Source organism: Eumetopias jubatus, unplaced genomic scaffold, assembly GCF_037043125.1.
Source record: "Eumetopias jubatus isolate StellerSeaLion01/CBP00866 unplaced genomic scaffold, mEumJub1_p1.0 scaffold_11, whole genome shotgun sequence".
NCBI lineage: Eukaryota > Metazoa > Chordata > Mammalia > Carnivora > Otariidae > Eumetopias > Eumetopias jubatus.
Genome location: NW_028274817.1, coordinates 111,075,170 through 111,100,533, shown reverse-complemented (window position 1 = coordinate 111,100,533; position 25,364 = coordinate 111,075,170). Strand labels below are relative to the sequence as shown.

The window sequence follows — 25,364 nt, the reverse complement described above, 5'->3', positions numbered from 1 at the left end:
ATTGACATTTATTATTAAAAAATTCTAATCCTAGTTTTCAAGGCAATATGTTACTCAATATTTGTACAATAAACCTTAAAAGAAATTATATAGAGTAGAAGAGAATATTTTAATAAAATGAGGATTTTTTACCTGTTAACTTGATGTGACCTTCTTCATCAAGAAGTATGCTGAAAGAAAACAAAGTCAGAAAATCTTTTCAAACCACTAGATATTTATAGAACCTGGAACTGAAACTATGGTGTTAAGCACCAGATCACCACATTTGTTCTAAAATATTGTTTTAGACTGTGAATAGGGGAAAGGTAAAAAAGGAGAAAAATGTTTTGGACACACACATATAACAAAACCCAAAGGCAAAGCCTTAAAATATTGTTTTAGACTGTGAATAAGGGAAAGGTAAAAAAGGAGAAAAATGTTTTGGACACACATACATAACAAAACCCGAAGGCAAAGGCTTATAAACGTGTATTAAGGGCACCTGAAAACTATTAGGAAAAGAACCAAAACCTATACTCTAATTTCTAGTTGCTCTTTCCAATGCCTTTCTCCAGAGTTGGCCTAACTAAAATCCCTAGTGCTTACACAATAGACAGAGGGTCCACATATTTAAGTCAATTGCATAAAAGTTGTCATTTTCTTGGTCATTTTTTTTGGCATCTGACTCAATCATTCTTTCCTAGTTTCTCCATCCAATCCTCTTTTTCTTTTTTTTTTAGAGCAGGGGACAGGGAGAGGGAAAGGGAGAGAGAATCTTAAGTAGGCTCAATGCTGGACACGGGGCTTGATCTCACAACCCTGAGATCATGACCTGAGCTGAAATCAATAGTCGGACACTTAACCAACTGAGCCACACAGGCGCCCCCTATCCAATCCTTTTTTTTTTTTTTTTAAGATTTTATTTATTTATTTGAGACAGAGACAGAGAGAGTGAGAGAGAGAGCACAAGAGAGGGTAGGGTCAGAGGGAGAAGCAGACTCCCTGCTGAGCAGGGAGCCCGATGCGGGACTCGATCCCAGGACTCCAGGATCATGACCTGAGCCGAAGGCAGTCGCTTAACCAACTGAGCCACCCAGGCGCCCTCCAATCCTCTTCTTTTTAAAGATTTTTTTTTTTTTAATTCATTTGAGACACAGAGATACAGAGAGAGAGAGAGAGAGAGCATGAGCAGGGAGAGAGGCAGAGGGAGAGGGAGAAGCAGGTTCCTCGCTGAGCCAGGAGCCCGATGTGGGGCTCGATCCCAGGACCCTGGGATCATGACCTGAGCCGAAGACAGACGCTTAACCATCTGAGCCACCCAGGCGCCCCCCTCCAATCCTCTTCTTAACACAACTTCCTTATACTCCTTGTTTTTCACTGACCCATCCCTTCACTGTATACATTCTCCAATGTTTTCTCTCTTTCTCAGTAAACTCTGAGCTTCTAGGTTTGACCTTATTCATCTTGTAGCTTAGTGCCTGGCAGAGTAGAGACAAATAAGAAACGTATGTTGAATGCATGGGGCCAGTCTACAAAAAGCCAATAAGGCATTCCAAATAGTTTGGGCTTCTTCTCAAGGGCACTGAAGATCATAAAAAGTTTATATGCATGAAAGGTAGAGATCATCAGATCTACATTTTCATAAAACAGTTTAGAGGGGAAACCCGAACTCTTAGATATGGATCATGATAAAGAACAAATGGAGAAGATACTCAGGTTTCTGGCTTTAGGAGATACTTGAGTGGAGAATAATGTCATTAATTAACAAGTTATAGGAAGGGGTAAGTACTAGGCTGTAGGCCAATAATTCTATTTCTGGATAGGTATTTTAGTATACTGACTTGAAAGGCCAAATAATAAACTGTTTCACTTATATTCAAAGCCATTCCATAACATAGGCATTTCCTTACTTTTAATTCTAACTAAAAAAAATGTGAAAGCCAAATTTTGCTACAATAAAATTTTACTATGTCAGAAATACTACCAACCTTTCTACATCAATTCAAATAGGATTACAATAAAGTTTACCACTGAGGATAATTCAGTAGGGACTTATTTTTCATGTCTTCTTCATAAGGGACTTAAGAAAAAAATACAAATCTTAATTAAGCTTGATTACAAAGCAGACCAACCATTTACAGAATATAAAGGGAATTATTAGGTATGGTGGAAATCATCCTCCCTTTTGTCTAATAAATACATGAAAAGACAATTCTAAAACTTCAAATTACTCTTTGTAATTCTGAGGAAAAAAGAGAACATAGCTAAAAGAACATTACTTATGCCTTCTATAGCAAATGGACTTAAGATAATCATGCCCATCCTTTATCTCTGAAAGAAAAAGCCAACTGTATTACTTTCAATAGGCAAAGTTCCCTTTCAACTACTAATAATCATTTTCAGCCATATTTATTATAACAGAGTTCTGGTTCAAAAGAATGTGGAAAACCCCTTACAGTACGTAAAACAACTGGTCTAAAAATTGAAATTTCTTCCAAGTTCTATATGATGGTATATACTTGAATTATTTAAGAGCTAAATGTTATTTTTTTTTTAAAGATTTTATTTATTTATTTGAGAGAGAGAGAATGAGAGATAGAGAGCACGAGAGGGAGGAGGGTCAGAGGGAGAAGCAGACTCCCTGCTGAGCAGGGAGCCCAATGTGGGACTCGATCCCGGGACTCCAGGATCATGACCTGAGCCGAAGGCAGTTGCTTAACCAAATGAGCCACCCAGGCGCCCGAACTAAATGTTATTTCAATTAATAGCATCATCTAGGCATCTTTGTGAAAAATCTCACTTCTTACTTACATTTGATCTTATTTGACTCTTAAGAAGGGTCCATGCTGTATACATACTTTTATGACCAATGCTAATCCAAAGGTTTACAATAAATACATTCAACTAAATGACATAAAACACTAACACAGATTTTTATTATGAATGTTTAAGCTTATGTTTATAGTAATTTTTTTCTTCTAAGGACTATATGCTTGAATATTCTCATCAGGAATTATATTTTGTGTCTTGACAGTTAGAAATCAGGAAAATGATGAGAAAAACTTAATAATTATCTGGGGAATAACAACGGAGCCGTATGAAACTTATCCAAAACCAAAATGTATGAAAAACAAAAGTAAAATGTGAAAGTATAATTTCTAAATGATCATGTAATAGGATTCCAAAGGATCATTTCCTGTTTCCTGTTGTAATATATAATTTAAATTTTGCATGTAACATTTTATTTTTTTATTATTTTTTGAAGATTTTATTTATTTATTTGACAGAGAGAGAGTGCGAGCACAAGCAAGGGGAACGCAGGCAGAGGGAGAGGGAGAGGGAGAAGTAGGTTCCCCACTGAGCAGGGAGAGCCCTATGCAGGGCTTGATCCCAGGACCCTGGGAACATGACCCGAGCCAAAGGCTGACGCTTAACCGAATGAGCCACCCAGGCGCCCCATATGTAACATTTTATTTTATTTTTTATTTTTTTTAAGATTTTATTTATTTATTTGAGAGAGCGAGAATGAGAGAGAGAGAGAGCACATGAGAGGGGGGAGGGTCAGAGGGAGAAGCAGACTCCCTGCTGAGCAGGGAGCCCGATGTGGGACTCAATCCCGGGACTCCAGGATCATGACCTGAGCCGAGGGCAGTCGCTCAACCAACTGAGCCACCCAGGCACCCTGTAACATTTTAATGTAAGTAATACCCAAATTCTTTTTTTAAAAGATTTATTTATTTATTTGAGAGAGACAGAGAGACAGCGTGTGAGCGTGAGTGGGGGGAGGGGCAGAGGAGAAGGAAAGAGAAAATCTTAAGCAGGCTACATGCCCAGCACAGAGCCTGATAAAGGGCTCCATGTCACAACCTTGAGATCATGACCTGAGCCGAAATCAAGAGTTGAACACTTAACCAACTGAGCTGCCCAGGAGCCTCAAATATTAGCTTCTTGATACTTGCTACTACAAAAACAATGGAAAATTTGCTCAACGCACACTAAAAATTTGAGATGATGTGGAGAAGAAAATTTTCAGGGGCTCATGTCATGACCTCAGGGTTGCGAGACTGAGTCCCACATCAGGCTCCATGCTGGATGTGGAGCCTGCTTAAGATTCTCTCTCCCTCTCCCTCTGCCCTGCTTATGCATGCTCTCTCTCTCTCCCCCTCTCTAAAAAAAAAAAAAAATTCAATAAATGGTATTTGAAGGAAAGCATTAGCTCTATGCCATCCTTCGTATCAAAAAATTTCCAGATGGAGTTAAAAGTAAAAAAAGAAACCATAAAATAAGAAGAAAAGTATCTGATTATGGGATTGAAAAAGTCTTTTAAGAATAAAAGTCATGGAAGAGATCACAAAATATTGGTATATCTGACTGCGAAAAAAATACTTGTGTAGGTAAAAATAGAATAAGTTAAAAATTTTTTTAAAAGATTTTATTTATTTATTTATTTGAGAGAGAGTGAGAATGAGAGAGAGAGAGAGAAAGAGCACATGAGAGGGGGGTCAGAGGGAGAAGCAGACTCCCTGCTGAGCAGGGAGCCCAATGCAGGACTCGATCCTGGGACTCCAGGATCATGATCCGAGCTGAAGGCAGTCGCTTAACCGACTGAGCCACCCAGGTGCCCCAGAATAAGTTAAAATTAAAAGACAAACTAAAAAAGCTATTTGCAAATATGTCAAATGGTTAAATTCTTAATTTCTAAAGGTCTCTAACAAAACAATGGGAAAAAAATATTCCAAGATAAATGAAGGCCATGAACAGAAAATTCACAAAAATACAAATTGCCAATAAACATATGAACATGGATTTCAACCTCATTAAAAATAAAAAAATGCAAATGAAGACAAGGTAACAATAACAGATATTACGATTGGCAGATTTTTAAAAGTATGAGATTACATAGTGTTAGCAGAAATGTGAAGCACGGGCACTCTAATGTAATTCTTGTGGTAGTTCTACAAAGTAATTTTATTTTTTATTACCTCCTAAATAATTATATAACATTGTATTCAGCTTAGTAGCATGATTCCTTACTTTTCCGGTTTTAAGTCTCTATAGATTATTCCCAGGCTATGTAGATGGTCTAAAGCAAGTGCAAGTTCAGCCAAGTAGAATTTGACATCTTCTTCTGTGAACATCACCTAAAATAAAATAATAATTTTTCTGTCTTATTTTCTTTCTGTGTCTGTAGTTTTTATTTAAAATGCCATCCTAGAGTTTAAATATCCAAAAAGTTATAAATATGCTAATCACATGTAGTTTTATCCACAATTTACTAATGAAAGGAATTTGCAAAAATGACCAAATCAGTCAACTAATCACTTTCTAAATGCTAAATGTGCACTGTGGGGGAAATAATTTTACATATTGTTAAGTAACATCTATATTCAGATTGTGCCATTGCTGCCCTACCACAGTAACATCTTAAAAATGAAAAATGATCTTTTAAATGCATACTGAATTTCCACTACTAATTGTTTAAGGATATCTTGATGTATTATTGCTCCTGAAAAACTGTAACTAAAAGAAGCAGGACAAAAGACAAAGAGTTTATCAATTTAAAGTCCTACTTTCAGAATAACTTCAAAAGGCAGGAAAAGAACTCTTTTTGGCTCTAATTCTCTAATGTGAGACTCTTGTGCCACTACAGAAGATACAATAAACATAATTTTGAAATATAACAAAGCTTTAGTTAAAACAGGATGCATATAGATAGATTAAAAATAGAGATTAATTACATACCTCTTTGGATAAGCGTGTAAACAAATCTCCTCCCCTGAGAAAATCCAAAATAAGATACAACTTCCCTTCAGTTTGAAAAGCTGAATGAAGAGATGAAAATTTCTGTTTAACCCACCAGAGTTTATTTTTTTGGCTTACATTAGGTCAACTCATTCACAAATGAATATTATTTTTAAGCAAATTAATGATCATGTCATAGATCTAAACTGATTTTTACTGAGAAGATAACCATTGATTGCTCTTAGTTTCCATGTGGAAATGTTAAAGGCAGTGTTTCTTATGGAACCACTAGGACATTTGTTGCATTTTCTTCAGGCAACAGTCTCCCAGGAATATAGCAGTTTTAAAACATGTGATCAATAAGAAAAACTCCCAACATGGTTACTTAACCAGGAAACAAAATACAAGAACCATGTCACTAGCTTTAATTACACGTATGAAGAATTACCACAACTTTACCCACTGAGAAAAAGTACATACACCTTTGGGGAAAAGAAAGGTTATAAAAGCTTCAGGATGTTGACATTAGGGTTCTGTCTTGTTTTTAGGAAAAGCTGGGCTAACACATATGGACTATAAAATGCTGGTACACTGTTATTAATTACCATAATAAAAAACAATTATGATTTATTATGAATTATTATGAAAACAATGATTATTACCTATTCCTATGGCTACTACTCAGAAACATAAGTATAAATGCAATAAAGGCTTCTAAAGTTTAAGAAGTAATGGCTTAATTTCCATGACTTTATCTGTTAAACACATATAAATATACACAAGTAAATATTTATATACATTAATATATCTGAATGCACTCAGGGAGTGGGGGATCAGGTGGAGGGATGAGGCTGCAATTGGCTCATAACTTACCATAATGCAACTTGACAATAAAAGGATGATTAACTTCTACCAAGATATCACGCTCCATTTTTGTCCGAACACGATCTCGAACTACAAAATATTGTACATATGGCTGTACTACAATAGCTTTCAGAGACAATCTTTAAAACAAAATCGCTTTGGTGCCTATTTTAAATAAAATTATGCTAAAATGTGAATTCATATTTTTATACATACCAATAAAATTATTTATATGTACAAATAAAACTATTACTCTTGAATTTTCAAAATTAATATTTTTTTACTAAATTATACAAATTTTGTTTATATTTATAAAATCTGTGCTTTAGGTTAAAAAAATACAGAGAACATATCAGATGTTGAATCAGATGTTGGTTTTGACATCAAATTTACAAGTATTTTATTTTTTTAAAAGATTTTTTATTTATTTATTTGAGAGAGAGAGACACAGCAAGAGAGGGAACACAAGCAGGGGGAGTGGGAGAGGGAGAAGCAGGCTTCCTGGGGAGCAGGGAGCCTGATGTGGGGCTCAATCCCAGGACCCTGGGATCATGACCTGAGCCAAAAGCAGACACTTAACGACTGAGCCACCCAGGTGCCCCAAATTTACAAGTATTTTAATCAAAGTTATGAAAAATGACCAAAAAAGAGTAACTCTTTTTTTCTAAGATTTTATTTATTTATCTGTCAGAGAGAGAGAGGGAACACAAGCAGGGGGAGTGAGAGAGGGAGAAGCAGGCTCCCCACCGAACAGGGAGCCCAATGTGGGACTCGATCCCAGGACCCCGGGATCATGACCTGAGCTGAAGGCAAGATGCTCAACTGACTGAGCCACCCAGGCGTCCCAAGAGTAACTTTTTAAAAATGAGGCATCCCAGTGAAATATTAAAACACGCACAAAAGAAAATGGAATAGGTTTCACTACCCCTACCAACCCTATCAACTCATTTCAACAAGCATTCATTAAGCATCTGTAAAGCGTAACAGACATGGTGAAGGATGGGTGTACCCAAAAAGGTCTATTTTGGGGGAAGGAGGAAAGGGAGAGGAAGAAGAAATAATGTGGTGCAGCTGAAAGAGCAAAGGCTTTATAGAGTTAAAAAAATCGGATTCAGATCTGTGTAATCTGGGGTGCCTGGGTGGCTCAGTTGTTAGGCATCTGCCTTTGGCTCAGGTCATGATCCCAGGGTCCTGGGATCAAGCCCCAGATTGGGGTCCCTGCTCAGCGGGAAGCCTGCTTCTCCCTCTCCCACTCCCCCTGCTTGAGCTCCTGCTCTTGCTGTGTCTCTCTCTGTCAAATAAAACAAATAAAATCTTAAAAAAAAAAGATCTGTGTAATCTTAAGCAAGTTACCTACTTAAACTCTTTGAGCCTCTGTTACCCCTCATCTATAAAATAGAGATAAGACCACTGTACCTTTGTGTACGGTGTGACCATTTGAGATAAGGTCTGTACATCCCAGAGCCTGGTATATAGGAGATATTCAATTAAATGGTAGCTATAGCACCATGAATATGATAAAGGGATAAAATGACTTATAACTAGCAATAAGTAGTACAGAAATTCAGAGAAGGCAAAGATGAGTTTTACTTGCATGGGAAAGCAAGAAGGAAGAGGTGGAGTTAGGAACTTTTGGAGTGGAATTTAGATGGATGGGAAGGATCAGGCCTAAAGAAGAAAAGTCCAGGTATGGAATACCAGCGCAAGCAAGGACATGGAGGCATGTATGAGGAAGAGAAAGGAACCAAATCAGTATGGAAACTGGGGAGGTGAAACTGGGAAGACCCAGATTCTTGACAATTTGTAATGGCAGATAAATTTACGTTTGATCCTGTAGATAAAGCTCTCTTTTACCAACCAATGATTTCCTGAGCAAATTCTACGTACCAGGTACTGTGAGATACAAATACAAACAAAATAGGGCGCCTGGGTGGCTCAGTCGTTAAGCGTCTGCCTTCAGCTCAGGTCATGATCCCAGTGTCCTGGGATCGAGTCCCACATCGGGCTTCCTGCTCCTTGGGAGCCTGCTTCTCCCTCTGCTTCTCTCTCTCTCCCTCTGTCTCTCAAGAATAAATAAATAAAATCTTTAAAAAAGATACAAACAAAATAATCTTCAAGGAGCTCATAATCTGGTGGGAATGACAGACAACCAACTAAATAGAATACATTCTGATAAGTATTCTGTGTTGGTAGCTCAATGGATTTAAGAGGTGAAAATGACCATTCATTAAAATTTTATTATTTTTTCTGTTGCGTAATAAGGATAAATCATAAATGACTTGCATTCTTCAGGCTAGAGTGACTGAATGGTTATGTCAAAGATTAAGCAGCAAGAACAGGGAAGAGAGTCTTCTGTGGGGGGAGGGTAGGGACAGAGAGAAAGATGAACTGGTATTCTTTTCAGTATAAAGTGACCAGATATTTAAAACACAGAAATAAGACCCCTGGAAAAAAGAAACAATATAAAAAAGATCCAATGTTTCCCATTCTATCAGTTTTCCACTTCCAATTAAGAGATTTCGGTGCCAGTGACTGAAAATGGGCAAACCAGATATAGAAATCATTTTGCTTTTCAGATCTATAAAGCTCTGTCTTTTAAATGACTTGTCCAGCAAGTATATCAATTTCATTATCCTAATTCTATCACAATAACTCTGGTGTGTTCTATCCAACAGGCCCCTTCTATTATTTCTATGAATAAGGTTCATCACCTAGGTCTGCTGATAATTCTGTTCCAGTCTAGGCCACATCTGTGCTTTTTCTACTGCTACCCATATGATCTTGGATTCAGTTTCTATTACCTTAAAGCTGGATTCCAAATTTCTATCTCTTTCAATAATTATACAAAGATTACAAAGCTTATCATTTAGAACTTAACTCTCTGCTCAGTGAGCAGCAAAAATACCCAACAATGTATTTACTGTATATCTTTCATCTATTATTCTATCACAATGAAAAGAACAATTATTTGGGAGTCAAGAACTACAGGTTTCAGTGGCCTTGCTAGTAACTAGATGAATTACCTGGTCAAATTCTTAACACTGCTCAGGGACTTCTAGCTTTCTTCTCTATAAAATGAGAGGCTAGAACAAGATGATTTTTTTCTATTATGATTATCCTGTGAGGTGGTTTCCTTACATGTAACACTGATGAGAACTTGTTTAGTTGAAAATGAGTAGCGAGATTTACTTACTCAAGAATTCCTTCATTTTGTCTGAGGCAGGACTGTGTAATAATAATTCTAATCTGGTTTCTTTTACTCATGTAAAGTCCTACATCATGCTACAATCAGGAATTTTGATTAGGATATACTGGTTTAGAAGAAGGCATGTTTTATATTGGTTAAACTCTAAACCCTAAAATAGAATTTATTAATAATGACTCATGCTGGCAAAGCAACTACATTCCTCTGAAATAATTTTTCTCATATAGTAGTTATTAGATTTTAAATCCTCCTTGACTTGAACCTAAGAGTGAACAAGAAGAAATGCTGTTTATGTTTCTAGGGTTATGTATTTTTTTTTAAAAGATTTTATTTATTTATTTGACAGAGACACAGTGAGAGAGGGAACACAAGCAGGGGGATTGGGAGAGGGAGAAGCAGGCTTCCCGCCGAGCAGGGAGCCTGATGCGGGGCTTGATCCCAGGACCCTGGGATCATAACCTGAGCCGAAGGCAGATGCTTAATGACTGAGCCACCCAGGCGCCCCTCTAGTGTTATATATTAAGAAACTTTAAGGCCCACAGACTATTGTATTAGGACAAAAGTCCCTACAAACTCAACTTAACACTACTGACTTCTATTTGACCCCATTTATTGTATTAATAGGAACTCTGAAATAGAAAGAGACCTCTGGTTAAACATAAATGTTTTACTTTCTACTTTCTTCCAAAGCCCCACTGAAATCACTATAATGGAAAAATGATGCATAAACTCACAAGGACAAAGAACAGGAGAGGAAGCAAGAGCAGATGAGTAAGTGGTAACTTACACAGTAGATAAGAGAAAGCTAAAAGCTAAGCCTAAGGGAATAAAGTCAATGAGAAATAAGGAAATTCTTGCCATAGAACTCTTTCCAATTGGCTATTTGGTACCTTACTCTTTTTTTTTTTTTAAGATTTATTTATTTATTTGAGAGAGAAAGAGAGGAGAAGGGCAGAGGGAGGGGGGACAATATCAAGCGGACTCCCCACTGAGCATGGAGCCCAAAGCAGGGCTTGATCTCACGACCCTGAGATCATGACCTGAGCCGAAACCAAGAGTTGGGACACTCAACCAACTGAGCCACCCAGGTGCCCTGTTGCCTCACTCTTAAATGTGAAAAAGTTAGCAAAGGATCCCCATGCATTTGAGGAAAGGCTCTAAAGAGGAAAAAGTTATCAAAATAAGCAGAAAAAAGGGAATAAAGGGAAATAGAGATAATGTAAAGAGGAGGGGAAAACCTAACAATCAACCTTGTAATTTAAATACCCCAACAGAGCAAAAACCATACAGCACCCATGAAACAAGAAGCTTTAAAAGGGGCAGGCGTGAAGGAACCAGTATCTTCAACAAATAAACTACAAAGAAAAAAAATGGAGACAGAGTTCATGGATTAAAAGACCTAAAGAGAAATCAACCAACTACAAAATAGACCTCTTCTATAGATCTCGATTCAAACAAATTGCAAAAAGAGAGATGAATTACAACAACAGGCACAAATGGAAATTCAAACATTTAGATACCTGTATATTAATTTTTTAGGTATAGTGATAGAGTTGTATTATTTCTTTTAAGAATCTTTATCTTTTAGAGATACATACTAAAATATTTACAGAAGAAATTGTACAATGTTTAGGATATGCTTCATAGTATCAAGAGAGGGGAAAAGACACAGATGCAAAAAAACTGACCATGAGTTGAGAAATGGTGAAGCAGCAAGGAGGGTATACGGGGCTTCTCTATATTCTTTTGTTTCTTTCTGTAAATGTTTGACACTTTTCATAATAAAAAGTTTTTAAAAATAGAAAGAGAACAAGGAAAATCTAGGAAATTAAAAATGATGGTAGAAACAAAAACGTCAATAGAAAGTTTGAAAGGTAATTGGTAATATTTCCTAGAAAATAGAAAAAAAAGGCAAAACTGGAAAACAAAGGAAAAAAATTAAGAAATGATCCAGGAAGTCCAACATATTCAAAGAGCAGGAGTTACAAAATGGGGAAGAAAAGACAAAATACTTTGCCAAAATTGAAGAAATGAGTTTCTAGACTGGAAGAGACCACCCCATACCTGGTATGGTGAATTTTAAAAGTTCACACTAAAGAAATACCACTGTACAAATTCGAGAACACCAGGGATAAAGAATAGAGTGGTTCTAGACTTCCAAAGAGGAAAAGCAGCTTACGTACAAAGGAATGGAAGTCAGTATTGCAATAAACCTCATAACTGCAACACAGGAAACTGGAAGACAATGGAAACAATGCCTTCAAATATCTGAGGGAAAATTATTTCTCACCTAGAATTTTACACTCAGCCAAATTATAAATTGACTGAGGGGTAGAATAAAGGCATTTTAAGACATTCAAAGTCACAAAAATTTTACCATCCATTCACCCTTTCTGAGGTAGCTACTAGGAGATGTGTTCTACCTAGACTGGTGAGTTAACTGAGAAAGAGGTAGACACAGAATTTAGAAAATGAGATCTAATACAGCAAAGATGTGAAGGTAATGGGATTCCAGTATACTATTCGGCTTACTTAGGAACAGTTCTTATAAAGCTATAATAATGTGGGCACACGGGTGGCTCAGTTGGTTAAGTGTCTGCCTTCGTCTCTGGTCCATGATCCCAGGGTCCTGGGATCGAGTCCCGCATTGGGCTCCTTGCTCAGCGGGGAGCCTGCTTCTCCCTCTGCCTGCTGTTCCCCCTGCTTGTGCTCGCGCACTCTCTCTCTCTGGCAAATAAATAAAATCTTTTTAAAAAAAGAAAGCAAGCTGTAATAATGAAAACATTACTGGGCAGACATGAAAGGTGGAATTATGTATGGGTGGTAGTATGAAAGAACTAAATCTTAATCTGCCATGTTAGGAAGTCAATAAATTATGTCACCAAATGAAAACAATCAAAGAATTGCAAAAAAGAGTATTGAGTATGGAGGTAAATGACAGAAATAGCAGTTAAGGAGATGAAAGTCATTGTCTCTGAGGGTCGAGAATTGGAATAGGGAGGAGGGTTGGTAAGGCAATGCTATTTTGTAAGATTCTATATACATATTACTTTGAAAGAAATTAAAATTGAATTTAAGAATGCATTAAAGTTATCTGACAGCTTACAATTCCAGTATGTCAAATATTTTCATTTTCCAGGGTTTCTTTTATAGCTTATATCCATATAATTTTACATACTTGTGGTAGCCAAATTTGTTATAACTGTCCACTTACATATTTTCATTAGTTCATTTTGGGGATTATATTTGAAATATTTCTTTTAAATAATATTCTATTAAATGGTATACTATAATTTTTAAACATTCCTCTATTTTCAATATTTGTGTGATTTCTAAATTCTCAGCATTATAAATTAATGTTGCTGTAAGAATTTTCAAGTGCATGAATTCTTTCTTTGAGATTATTTTCTCAGGTTAATTTAGCAGCAATAATGGCTCTCTGTATGTATTGCAAAACCACTTTCCAATTTATGTTGCCATTATATGAAATAACATTATTTTACATGTATTTCTTTATCATCAAAATGGAACATTTTTCCAAACATTATTTTATCCCCCTTCATAAAATTTATTCTGAAATCCTTTGGGTAGAGGTTGTAATGATACTTTTCAGGACCTCCTAACTCAATTATTCCTTTTACATTTATTAGTTGGAATTCTACTATAAGGAAGAGCTTTCCTTTGCTCCACATTACTTAATTTATGGATCAATCCATGGATTTTTTTTTTAAAGATTTATTTATTTGAGAGAGAGAGAATGAGAGAAAGCACATGAGATGGGGGGAGGGTCAGAGGGAGAAGCAGACTCCCTGCCGAGCAGGGAGCCCGATGCGGGACTCAATCCAGGGACTCCAGGATCATGACCTGAGCCGAAGGCAGTCGCTTAACCAACTGAGCCACCCAGGTGCCCTGGATTTTTGTTTTATTCAGTGGTTTGTAATCTAGCACTATCATTAATTATTGCCAATTTTCAAATTGTCCTAGATTTGGCCCATAGGAGCCCTGTACTCATTCCTTGTATTATTATTTTCTAATATTTGAGGCAAATAATTTCATAATTTCTTACTTATACTACTTTTCATTATGTGAAAGGCTAAAATTTTTGCAGTGTCAATCTGTTTATAACATCTGTTCACAAGTTTCCTAGATGTGTTAAGTTGTAATATTCAGTTAGACTGTTTGATTAGATTGTTAGATTTTTTTTTTTATGGCATAGGGTTTAAGAGAAGACTAATTTTTTTTTCCAGGTTGCTCAGGAGTATTTCAAACAAAATTTGTGAAACCATTATTTCTCATTGTTCTGTATACTTAGTTTGCCATATAGCACAGCACATATTCTCTTTGATGTGTATGCTTTTCAAATGAAATTTTAAATATTTAAAGGAAAATTCAATTGGAATCTTGATGATATAGAGCTAATTGGATGGCTAGATGAATACTGAGATTCTTAACAACAGTTAGCCTTCTCTAAAAGGAATTAGGCATTTATTTCCTTTCCTGATATCTTTTAGGTTTTTCAGTTTCATAGTTTCTTTTACGTACATTATGCACAACACAGATCCTGTTAAATATATGAAACCTACTCTTGTTGTTTTTGTGAATGACCTCTTTTGTGTAAGTTCCACCAATGTAGTTTTATAACTTGGGAGTAGGTATAAAGTTATACAAGTAGTGATATAAAGTAGGGCAGTGAGGATATAATTTCACTCCCTGGTCCTAGCAAGAATCAAGTAAGTAGTGTGCCAGTTGCAGAGACTAGATAGGAAAGAAAATACATTCAGGAAGGGAACAAGAGAAAGGAAGCAAAGGATGGTGTTTATAGAGAATGGTGGAATTTCTTGGAATGAGGATATCCAGGGTAGGTGACTAACTGGAAAGAATAACACCAGAAATAATAAATGATCATCACAAATATTCCTTCCTGAATATTTTATTATTTTTTATTTTTTAAAAGATTTTGTTTATTTATTTGCCAGAGACAGACACAGAGAGAGAGGGAACACAAGCAGGGGGAGTGGGAGAGGGAGAAGCAGGCTTCCCGCCGAGCAGGGAGCCCGATGTGGGGCTCGATCCCAGGACGCTGGGATCATGACCTGAGCCGAAGGCAGATGCTTAACGACTGAGCCACCCAGACGTGCACCCCCGTTTCTGAACATTTTTAAAAGCTTTAAAATTACATGTAAATTGAAGAGGAAAAAAATGATGCTGGGAATCAATACATTAACAACTAGAGCTTATGTGGTAAAATAACCAAAACTACTAAATAAAAGATTTAAGTATTTTTAAAACTATGTATAATTTCTTCTAAATGACTATTTACCTAAAAGAGTCAAATCCTATATAAGATTGTTCAAAATCAGAGGTTTAGAATAAAAACTTACTTGGAGACCAGAAGTCAAGATGATAAAGTCCTTAAGATAAAAGCTATTTTGCATTGGGTAAATCAGTAGGTTTTCAAAACATTAAAATAATTACAGTGATTTGAAGATGAATCAAACCCAGTTTGAATTTTCTAAACCTCTACTTGCATAAGCCCAAGATGAATTTATAATATTTTTTTTTTTAGATTTTATTTATCGGACAGAGAGAGACACAGCTAGAGAGGGAACACAAGCAGGGGGAGTGGGAGAGGGAGAAGCAAGCTTCCTGCCGAGCAGGGAGCCCGAGGCGGGGCTCGATCCCAGGACCCCGGGATCATGACCTGAGCCAAGGCAGACGCTTAACGACTGAGCCACCCAGGCGCCCCTATAATACTTCTTTTATAACATGGCAACTCCTATTCTCACTAGTCATAGGATTCCTAGCCCAGTAGGAAAAATTCACTAAAAGAAAGTCTAAATTTAATGGCAGTAACAGGAACAGATTCAGAATGTAAGTAACTGGCCTAGGAGTCACTGGAGATCTGTTGAGACCTTTCAGTTTGCTTAGACTATGCAAACAGCATAAACAGTTGCAGCACTTACCTTTCAGTGTGGCCTTCTTCAATACTTTCATGGCGTAAAGCTGTCTAGCATCAGAGCCTGAGATTTTTTTGACTAAGAAAACCTGTATTTAAATGAGGGAAAATAAGTTTTACAAAGTATCACAAACTATGCCATTGTTAAAAATAAGACCCTTTCGAGACTCTGATACACTGTAGATGCTTATTTTTCTTATGTATCAATTATAAATACAATGAGTTGTAAACAGTGGTAATCACTTGGGGTGTCAACATAAATGAATACATTTTTTTTTCTTTTTGTTGTCTGCCAATTCCCAGAGCATGTAATATATAAGTCACAAAAATCTTTAAACTGTGTAATTAAAGTCTAACATGTTTAAAGTATAACACAAGTGGTCATTGCTTTTAACAAAACAAAAATTCTTCCGATTTGACAGAAATTGTCACACAGGAGTTCCCCTTGACCACCATTTTCCGCTGATACAATTATTCACTGATAATTGGTCTTGTCTGTGTATGAAAACTGTACATAAATTTCTCATCGCTGGGAAGAACAATTAAAACACACTGAAGAAGCCTATTCACAAATATTTAATGTGACTTAAGACAGAACCCTACCTTTCAACCTTTTAAAAATCAAATTATCACATATACCTAAAATATGAAGAACACAGTTCTTAGGTATGTTACTGAGCCTCTTGATTTTCCAAGTTATTTTTATCTGCTTTCAAAATATAGTGTGAAATTTATGCAAAAAGAATAAAGTCTGCTCTAAATAATTCACAGTCATGCTATAACATGGCTAATACAAAACTATAAATCTTTTCTGTTCATTATGAACATTAAGTTTGTGATCTTTTTTTAAAGTTTTTATTTAAATTCCAGTCAGTTAACATACAGTGTAATATTAGTTTCAGGTATACAATATAGTGATTCATGATCTTTTTCATTCAATCTTTAAACATATTTGCTAAATGGACCTGAATTTCAACTTTTTTCTTCTGTCTATTCTTTCCTAGCAGTTGCTATTGAGTTGCCACAGATGGGAAGAGAAGCAATTATAATTGAGAATTAACTTTCAGGTCAGCTCTCAATGATCTGCACTAGCATGCCAGGCTATTAGCAAAAATAAAAAAATGCTACATTCAACTGATTCTAGGGCGAGGCAGAGTTCCTCACTTTGAGAAACTGTGCCAAAGGTGACTGGCAATGACCTCAAAAGTTTAGTGAAGAGCACCACAACTTGCACAGAAACCCTGATGCATTGTGTGTTCCTCTCCCCAAATCACTCCCTCTTGTCCCTTCCATGATGCCCCACCCTTTAGTTCTTTTTAGCCAGTTAGTAGTGAGCCCAACGAGGGAGAAAAAAGCATTCTTAATCAGGTTCCTAAGAGGGAATGATGTTCAAATGTTAAAGATAATCAGAGATTATTAATATTTTTGAACAGAAAAAATTTCTAATTAGGTAGAGATAATTAGGATTTATCTGGTATTTATTCTTAAGATTCCCTAAATCCAGCTTCTTTGTGCCATTCCACAAGAAAAATTCTTATGGATTCCAAACTTTTTTCACCCTTCTTTGAAAGTACCTTAACACTTTTCAGCACTTCTTAGTTTACAAAGGACCTTCACAAGCATTTGTAATACATCATCATGATAATTTTGGGAGGCAGGCGGACTAAGGAATGCCTATTTATAGCTGCCCAAGCTAGGGCTTAGAGAGGTTAAATAATTTGACTAGTGTCACAGTGGAGGTATTGGAACAAGGACCAGGCCAGCCACCCAGTTCTGTGCTCTTGCTCAGGCGCTCTTAATCTGTTCCCTTTGGCAGGTCACCAGTTAAGTGTAGCAGGAGCAGCAGTGGTCCCAGATGCCATCAGATCTTCCCCAGCCAGAGCATTCATGACCTTTCGAACTCCCCCATGAAGCTATTCTAAGCTCTGACAGGTCATCCCTGTTTCCTTGGCTTACATGGGCTTTTTAGGATGAGTAAGAAAGGAGACGCCCTGTTTTTAATGTTTGCTATTTATAGTAAGGTATTTAACTTACTTTTAAAGAAATAAAGGGAGATGCATGCTAACTACTGGCAACTTAAATATTGTGTTCCCTGAAAATCTAATGTATGGAAAGAAACCAATCTATTTGGGTTTGTCCATAATATGACTGCATGATAATACAATTTCATAGCAGATATTATGTGCTTGGCCTTTTATCATTTAATTCTCACTACTAACCTATGAGGTCAGGACTATTATTTTATCATTACTTCTTTCCAGAATTATATGCTAGGCACTGTGCTACTAGCTCAATGCTGAGACATGGTACAAAGCATGTCCCTTGTACTCATGGAAAGAACACATAGTCTAGGGGAGGAGATAGGCAATAAACAATTACACAAATGAAAAACTAAAATTGTGGTGAGTGCTGTGAAGAGGTATATAATGTTCTGACAGGGTAAAATAGAGAAATATGACTTAGAATGGCAGAGAAGACTTCTTTGAGATCATAAGCATGAGAGGTGCTAATAAAATGAGGAAAAGGTTGTGGCGGGGTGTTTCACCCAGAGGGAAGCGCACGTGCAAAGGGTTTCTAGTGGGATGGAGCCAGGGGCTTAAGGCCAATGTAGCCAGAACACAGACAGTGAAAAATATATGAAGTGATGTTGTTCAGGTAGCTAGGCACCAGAACAAGGGGCTTCTCAGCCGTCTTAAGACTATGTCTTTATCCTAAAGGCTAAAGGAAGCTACTGAAGTATAAGATTAGCTCTTGTTGGCTGTTATGTAAATAGTGGCTTGAGGAAGGAATAAATTTGGGAGTCCCAGTTATGAGCCTCCTTCAATAGGCCAAGGAGAAATGGGGGTGGCATAGGGTGGAGGAGTGGTAGTGGAGAAGGAGAGGACAGGCATGATTTGAGAAATCTTTACTAAATCAATAGGACTTGCCGATAGTTCAGATTGGTGGGGAGAGGCAAGCAGAAAAGGTGGGCAGTAGAAGGATATGTAAAAAATGCCTCCCAAGTTTCTATTTGCTTAACTGGATGCCATTCACAGTTGCAGAGAAAAATGAAACAGGACAGGTTGGGGGGGGCAGGGGAAAATCATGACTTTGGTTGTAGACATGTTGAGTTTAAACTGCCTTTGAATCATGTGAGAACAAAATATGCAGCTGGACATAAGAGTTCAGAGCTTAGAGGCACGATCTAGATTGGAGAGAGAAATCTGTCAGGACAGCTGTATGTGGGTTATAATTAAGATAGTGGGCATAGAGAAAATAATTAGTAGTGAGTATAAAGTGAGGAAAAGGCAGCCTAGAATGGAACCTTGAGGAATTTCAATACTTAATGACTGGCTGGAAGAGGAAAATGGGGCTTGAAGAGGTTAAGTAACTTGTTCAAGCACATGTAACAAGTAGGAGAAAAAAAAAATCAAATCCATGTCTGGCTGACCTAGAGCCCAAAGTTGCAGCCATTATATTCTACTGCCTCCTTAACCAATATTTGAAATAAAAGCATCACTTTGGGTTTAAAGGAGGTTAACAGCTGTAATAAATTACCTATATTAGCCAAGAATTGCTAAACAGGCCCCCTAAAATACACAAGGGAGCTAAAGTGGTGTTGTTTTGAAGCTTGCAAACCATATTATCTTCAGATGTTTCCTCACAGGGAGGTGGTAAGCAAGCATTGCAATGTGAAAGTTGAATGCAATCTCAGAATCTTCCTCTTACTGAGAAATGGAACAGTTAGATCAAATAATAGTAATCATAATGCTGTACTTCTCAAAATGAAGGACAGAAAGTGCTCCTGAGGTATGCAGCAGGGGAACAAGGAATATTTGAAGAAAAATGATGAAGATGTTGCATCTCCAGGAGCAATTTTAGTTGGTGGCTTTGGGAAACATTTTTGATATTAAATACAAACATGGATATCATTGACTAGAATCTAACCTTTGCATTCTTATTTATTTATTTTTAAAAATATTTGTCAGAGAGAGAGAGAGAGAGAGAGAGTGAGAATGTATGTGGGAGCACAAGCAGGGGGAGTGGCAGGCAGAGGAAGAAGTAGGCTCTCCGTTGAGCAATGAGCTCGACCTGGGACTTGATCCCAGGATCCTGGGATCATGATCTCAGCTGAAGGCAGAGGCTTAACCGACTGAGCCACCCAGGCATCCCCTTTATATTCATTTTAAAGATGAGTTGTTAAGTCTCCAAAATTTTATACTTAGTGGTAATCCACCCCCCCCCATTCCTTTGGAGTAGGCATTCACTTCCTGCTGGTATTAGGGATATTATGAAGGAAAGATTGAGATATACTGTTATAATGTATCCGGCAACATCACCTTCCAAATCTACATGAGGACTCAAAAAGTATATCAGGGGAATATTTTTTCTTATTTTGAATCATTTGCAAAGTGCAATTAAGAGAAGTCACATGGTCTTGAAGATAAAATAAATATGAAGTAATTATTGTCAATTTATGAAAATTTCCAGTGTACTTTTGAATGACTTTATTCACTTTCTCAGGCTACTTATAGTGAGAAATATAAGAACAGAGAAACACTGCTTGTACGGAGATTGGTAGTATTTCATTAAATATTTCCATTCTCCATCTGTATGAAATACACACAAATTCCAAGAAACAACTTTTTAAAAACACAAACTCATGACTTACCTTTCCAAATGATCCCTGCCCTAATACTTTTAAAAGTTCAAATTGGGAAGGATCTGCCTTTTCATGTCCTTCCTTTACATGATGTGTGATTGCAATTTCTTTGATACTGCCTTCTTCCTGTTGAAGCAAATATAAAGGGAGAAAAGAGAGTTAGAGATACTTTCTCCAGCTATAAATCAAGAAATATAAATTTAGCATATATTAGAAATCCTCAAATTATTATTTATTTTCTTAAACTCTATGTCCAACTTGAACTCGTGACCCCCAAGATCAAGAGCTGCATGCTCTACCAACTGAGCCAGCCACGTGACCCCAGGAATATACTTTCAAGTTAAATGTCAGAGAGAATGATACCAGCCCACTGCATAGACCAATTTAACCTCTACTTAACATTAGCACTGAGTATTTCCAAGTCTTCATTCTTCCTATTGGAGATAATTAGAATAGTTTCATGGGGTGAGGGCAGAGGGTGTAAAGAAGTCTGAAAACACAACAGAGTAATCTGCTGTGCTCTGACATGTGCTTGTATTAAGTAAAACTAATGCTACACACACACACACATCCCGTATTTATTGGGGAGTGGGGTTGAAAAATATTCCAAGGCAAACATGGAGATTTCTACCCTCAGCAAGGCCATTTGGATCAGTATGCTGAAGTTTATTCTGTTGGAAATATGTAAGTTACTTTGTTTCTAGGACTACTTGAGATCTAAGGGAGAAAGATACAACTCTAAAACACAAAATCAAAAAAGACTTAAACATTTGAAATGGAGGATTAGACACAAGAAAAAAGTTACTACCCAGCATAATGGAACAGTGGAAGGTCTTAGGGTTAAGGGAAGGATTGTTAGACAGTGGATGCTTCAGTATATCTGAGGGAAGGCGTCAGAAAGGGAGAAAGGTTGAAAATATATGTATGTATACACAGACTTTCAATTACTTATTCACTCTGAGATTAGCAGATAAAGTACACCTTATTTAATCAAGACATGTACTATGTTACAGCCAAAAACTACAATAAAACAAAACCCAACAGAACCAGAAATATAAGCCTGTCAAAGACTATTTTTCTTTTTTTGCCTATAATGTTTTTTCCTAGTGCCTAAGTATTATTAATAGAATCGAAATGTGTTGTACACAAATAATTGTTTTTATTATTGTTGTGTTCCATATGCATGTTTGAGCTCAATTAGCATTTTCTGAGATAGAATGTTGGCTATATATGGAATTACAAAGATTTCTCAAAAAGATATACTGGTATACTAATGTGGCAGGTTTTGAAAATGAGCAGTAAAAGGAAGAAAAGCTCTTATAGGACAAGAAAGGAATCTAGGCCCATTATTTTACTCTGTAAGACAGAAGTTTGTAGACTGTGCTAATACTTAGGTAGCTTCATCATTTTGGATGCTTTCAGAACTGTGGCAACAATAAAACAATCCCCTAATATGGTTTAGTCCTTTATTTTGTAATTTCACATGCACTATCTCCTTTATTTTTCACAACCATCCTGTGCAGTAGGTATTAGGGTAGAATCAAGCATTACCTGACTCTGAGACTCTATCCCCCCTTTCTGTGCACCCCTTCTCTGCAAATGAGACCGGTGTACAGGGGCTCAAGAGTGATAGCTATTTGTAGCTATATTAGGAAAGGCAGGAAGCAAATTACCAAATTCTTCTAAGAAAATTTTCAAAGAACAATGTATGTATGGAACTGATTAAAACCCAGCAAATATTTACTAAGCACCTACCATGTACCAAGCCTGGTTAGGTGCTTTTTCACCTTTTATCTTATATTTATTGCTTCATAACAAATCTTTCACTACATATCAATGTTAGAGAGGGCTGATAACAACAGGGCGGAGTATACCTCAGAGCAAGCAAAAACATCTCAGAATACTCTACAGACTCCCCCATTCATTACTAGAAATTTGACAGATCTTTTAAAGGCCAAATGGTTTGAATACAGATTGAAGTTTAAAGAGATTAAGTAAAGATCACAAGCGAATAACTGGCAGACTTATGGATCAATTCCAGGTTCTGACTTCTAATGACTTCTAAAACAAGGCTCATAGCATTACACCATACTGAGACTGTCATAGGCTTCTGTGGTTCCCCACCCAAGATCAATGACAGGAACATACACACTTATTCCCTTGATCCTTGTAACTGGTCTGTTTCTCTTGGGTCAGTGAGCTACAGTGATTAGAGAAATGTCTCTGAACTTTTGGTAGCATATCCTCATCAGTTAAAAAAAAACCTATGTTTTGTGTATTTGTACACTTATTGGCTTAAAAATTATATATACTTTTTGTATTACTAAATTATATACATTATACATGGAAATGAAATTATAAAGAAGTTCTCCTCTTTCTTTTCTGTAACCCAAAGTGCTGTCACATCACAATTTAAAGACCAGTAGATTACAGATTTAAACTCAAAAAAAAAGCCAAGGGTTGGATTCTAGCATGTGCCAGTCAGCCTACTATGGAAAAAACTATCTGTTCAAGAGCCTAACTGGAATCTAACAGCCATTTATGCCTTTAAATTATGAGGCTGTGAAGAACTATACTCTATAATATTCCAAATGTCTTATCAGTTTTCTTTCCTGGGTAAGTGGGATGTAATTCTAGGCTGCAATATTGTTTCATCTTCTATTTCATAAAAATACTATAATTATGTGTCACAAGGATGCAACACAGGCAGGGAAGGATCACTGAATTATAAATGTTTTGCATTTTGCAGCAGGCATATAGGATCAAGTCTTACTCTCATAATGAGAGCTACAATCAGGTCATGGGTCTGAAAATAAACAAGTAACTATTCAAGAAAGATTTCATCTTGGATGACTACCCTTCCTTTCCTCTCATGTCAAACAAGTTACCAAAAAACAGAGAATCTCCCTTTGATCCCTTCATTCAACAAACATACACTAAAACATCTACTGTGTATCAAACAAGGAAATGGGAATACCCTTCTTTCTACCCCCCCTCATTTCCAAAAGCATCACCCAGGTACAATTCTTCATTACCTTTCCTGTGGAAAACTGAAACGAGCTTGGCTACTCATAATGCCCCTTTGTGCCACCGCCAGTCCACTTCATCCTCCCAACAAATTCATTTTTTTTTAAGATCTTATTTATTTATTTGACAGAGAGAGCAAGAGTGAGCACAAGCAGGGGGAGTGGCAGGCAGAGGGAGAGGGAGAAGCAGGCTCCCCGCTGGGCAGGGAGCTGGAAGTGGGACTCGATCCCAGAACCCTGGCATGACCTGAGCCTCAGGCAGACGCTTAACGACTGAGCCGCCCAGATGCTCAACAAATTCATTTTCTGAAAGGAGATAGCTCCAGTCATATGACGAGACTGCCCAAAAACTCCTCTAAGTTTTCCTAAATTAAATTTCCTAAATTAAATTCACCTTGGCATATAAGGCCCTCTACAATATGGCTGCACTTAGTTTTATGGTATCATCTCCCAACATTGCCTTACATGTAATCTTTTGTCAACCTGGGTTATTTCCTGTTCCTTAAACTTTTTGTTTTTAAAATTAAATTATGTGCACATGGATGACAAATCAAATAGTGACAAAATACCCTATGATGAAACACAAGTCTCCTCTCACCCCCATACCTAGGCTTTTAAAAAAAGTTAGTTCCTTTTGCACTTACATTGGTAATTTCTTGGTTTATTAAGACAATGCCTGCTGATTTAAAAATAAGATGAAGGATTCACTCATACCCCTTTCATCATCTTCTTCCCCACTATTTGATAATTATACTACTTTTACATAAATTTCTCATCTTTTCTATTAGTTTTGGATAGAATCCTAACTCCTCACTTAGTTTTGTTTTTTTCAAGATTTATTTATTTGAGAAACAGGGAGAGTGTGCAAGGGGGGAAGGGCAGAGGGAGAGAGAGAATCTCAAGCAGACTCCCCACCCCCGACCCCAGCACAGAGCCCAATGCGAGGCTTGATCTCATGACCCTGAGATCATGACCTGAGCTGAAACCAAGAGTTGGAAACAACCTATTGAGCCACTCAGGCACCCCCTAACTCCTCACTTTATGAAAGGAGGTTAATAGTGCCTATACTGGGACGCCTGGGTGGCTCAGTCAGTTAAGTGTCTCTGCCTTTAGTTCTGGTCATGATCCTGGGTCTTGGGATCGAGTACCGTTATCAGGCTCCTTGCTCAGCGAGGAGGCTGCTTCTCCCTCTGCCTGCTGCTCCCCCTGCTTGTGCTCTCTTGCTGTCTGACAAATAAACGAGTAAAAAAAAAAAATCTTAAAAAAAAAATAGTGCCTGTACGTTTTTTCTCTGAAACTTCCCTAACCTGCTAGCTATATATATATATATTTTTTAAAAGATTTTATTTATTTATTTGACAGAGAGAGAGACAGCGAGAGAGGGAACACAAGCAGGGGGAGTGGGAGAGGGAGAGGCAGGCTTCCCGCCGAGCAGGGAGCCCGATGTAGGGCTCGATGCCAGGACCCTGGGAACATGACCTGAGCTGAAGGCAGACACTTAACAACTGAGCCACCCAGGCGCCCCTATATTTTTACGTTTTTATTAATATTGAGAAAATTAACATTCTCTCCTGTAACCACAACCAAACCCTTCATACTGTCTCCACAGCCTGATTTTAAAAGCAAAAGGCCCATACACCAGCATTAACATTTTTATGACAATACATTGTTTAAATGCAGGCTAGAAAGTACATTATATTTCCTTTTATATGGGCCCATAGCAGTGACTTCCAAGACAATCCGAAGGGACTTAAAAAAACCAAACCAAAACAATACTTCATCAAATGCTTAAATTCATGATACATTTTACTTTGAGCTCTATTGGGACCATGAAGTTTTTACATGTTTTTTTTTTTTTTTCCTGTTTCTAACAGCCCCATCATTCCTGGGGGGAGGGAAAGGTTAATCTGACCATTAGTCTTAATTTTTCCTTAACCCCTTACCATACTT

General features: G+C 37.1%; 1 protein-coding gene across 5 annotated transcripts in view; it reads right to left on the bottom strand.

Annotated features, from left to right (window-relative positions):
• RPS6KA3 (ribosomal protein S6 kinase A3) overlaps nucleotides 1-25,364 on the bottom strand; it is a 115,134-nt gene that overhangs the window by 38,356 nt on the left and 51,414 nt on the right. For all 5 annotated transcript variants that reach the window (XM_028122558.2, XM_028122556.2, XM_028122560.2 and 2 more), the window contains 6 exons: nucleotides 20,398-20,514; nucleotides 15,754-15,835; nucleotides 6,595-6,675; nucleotides 5,722-5,801; nucleotides 5,014-5,120; nucleotides 133-170 (listed from right to left, as the gene is read on the bottom strand). In XM_028122558.2, the coding sequence (XP_027978359.1) occupies nucleotides 133-170; nucleotides 5,014-5,120; nucleotides 5,722-5,801; nucleotides 6,595-6,675; nucleotides 15,754-15,835; nucleotides 20,398-20,514 (505 nt within the window). The remainder of the gene's footprint in view (nucleotides 1-132; nucleotides 171-5,013; nucleotides 5,121-5,721; nucleotides 5,802-6,594; nucleotides 6,676-15,753; nucleotides 15,836-20,397; nucleotides 20,515-25,364) is intronic.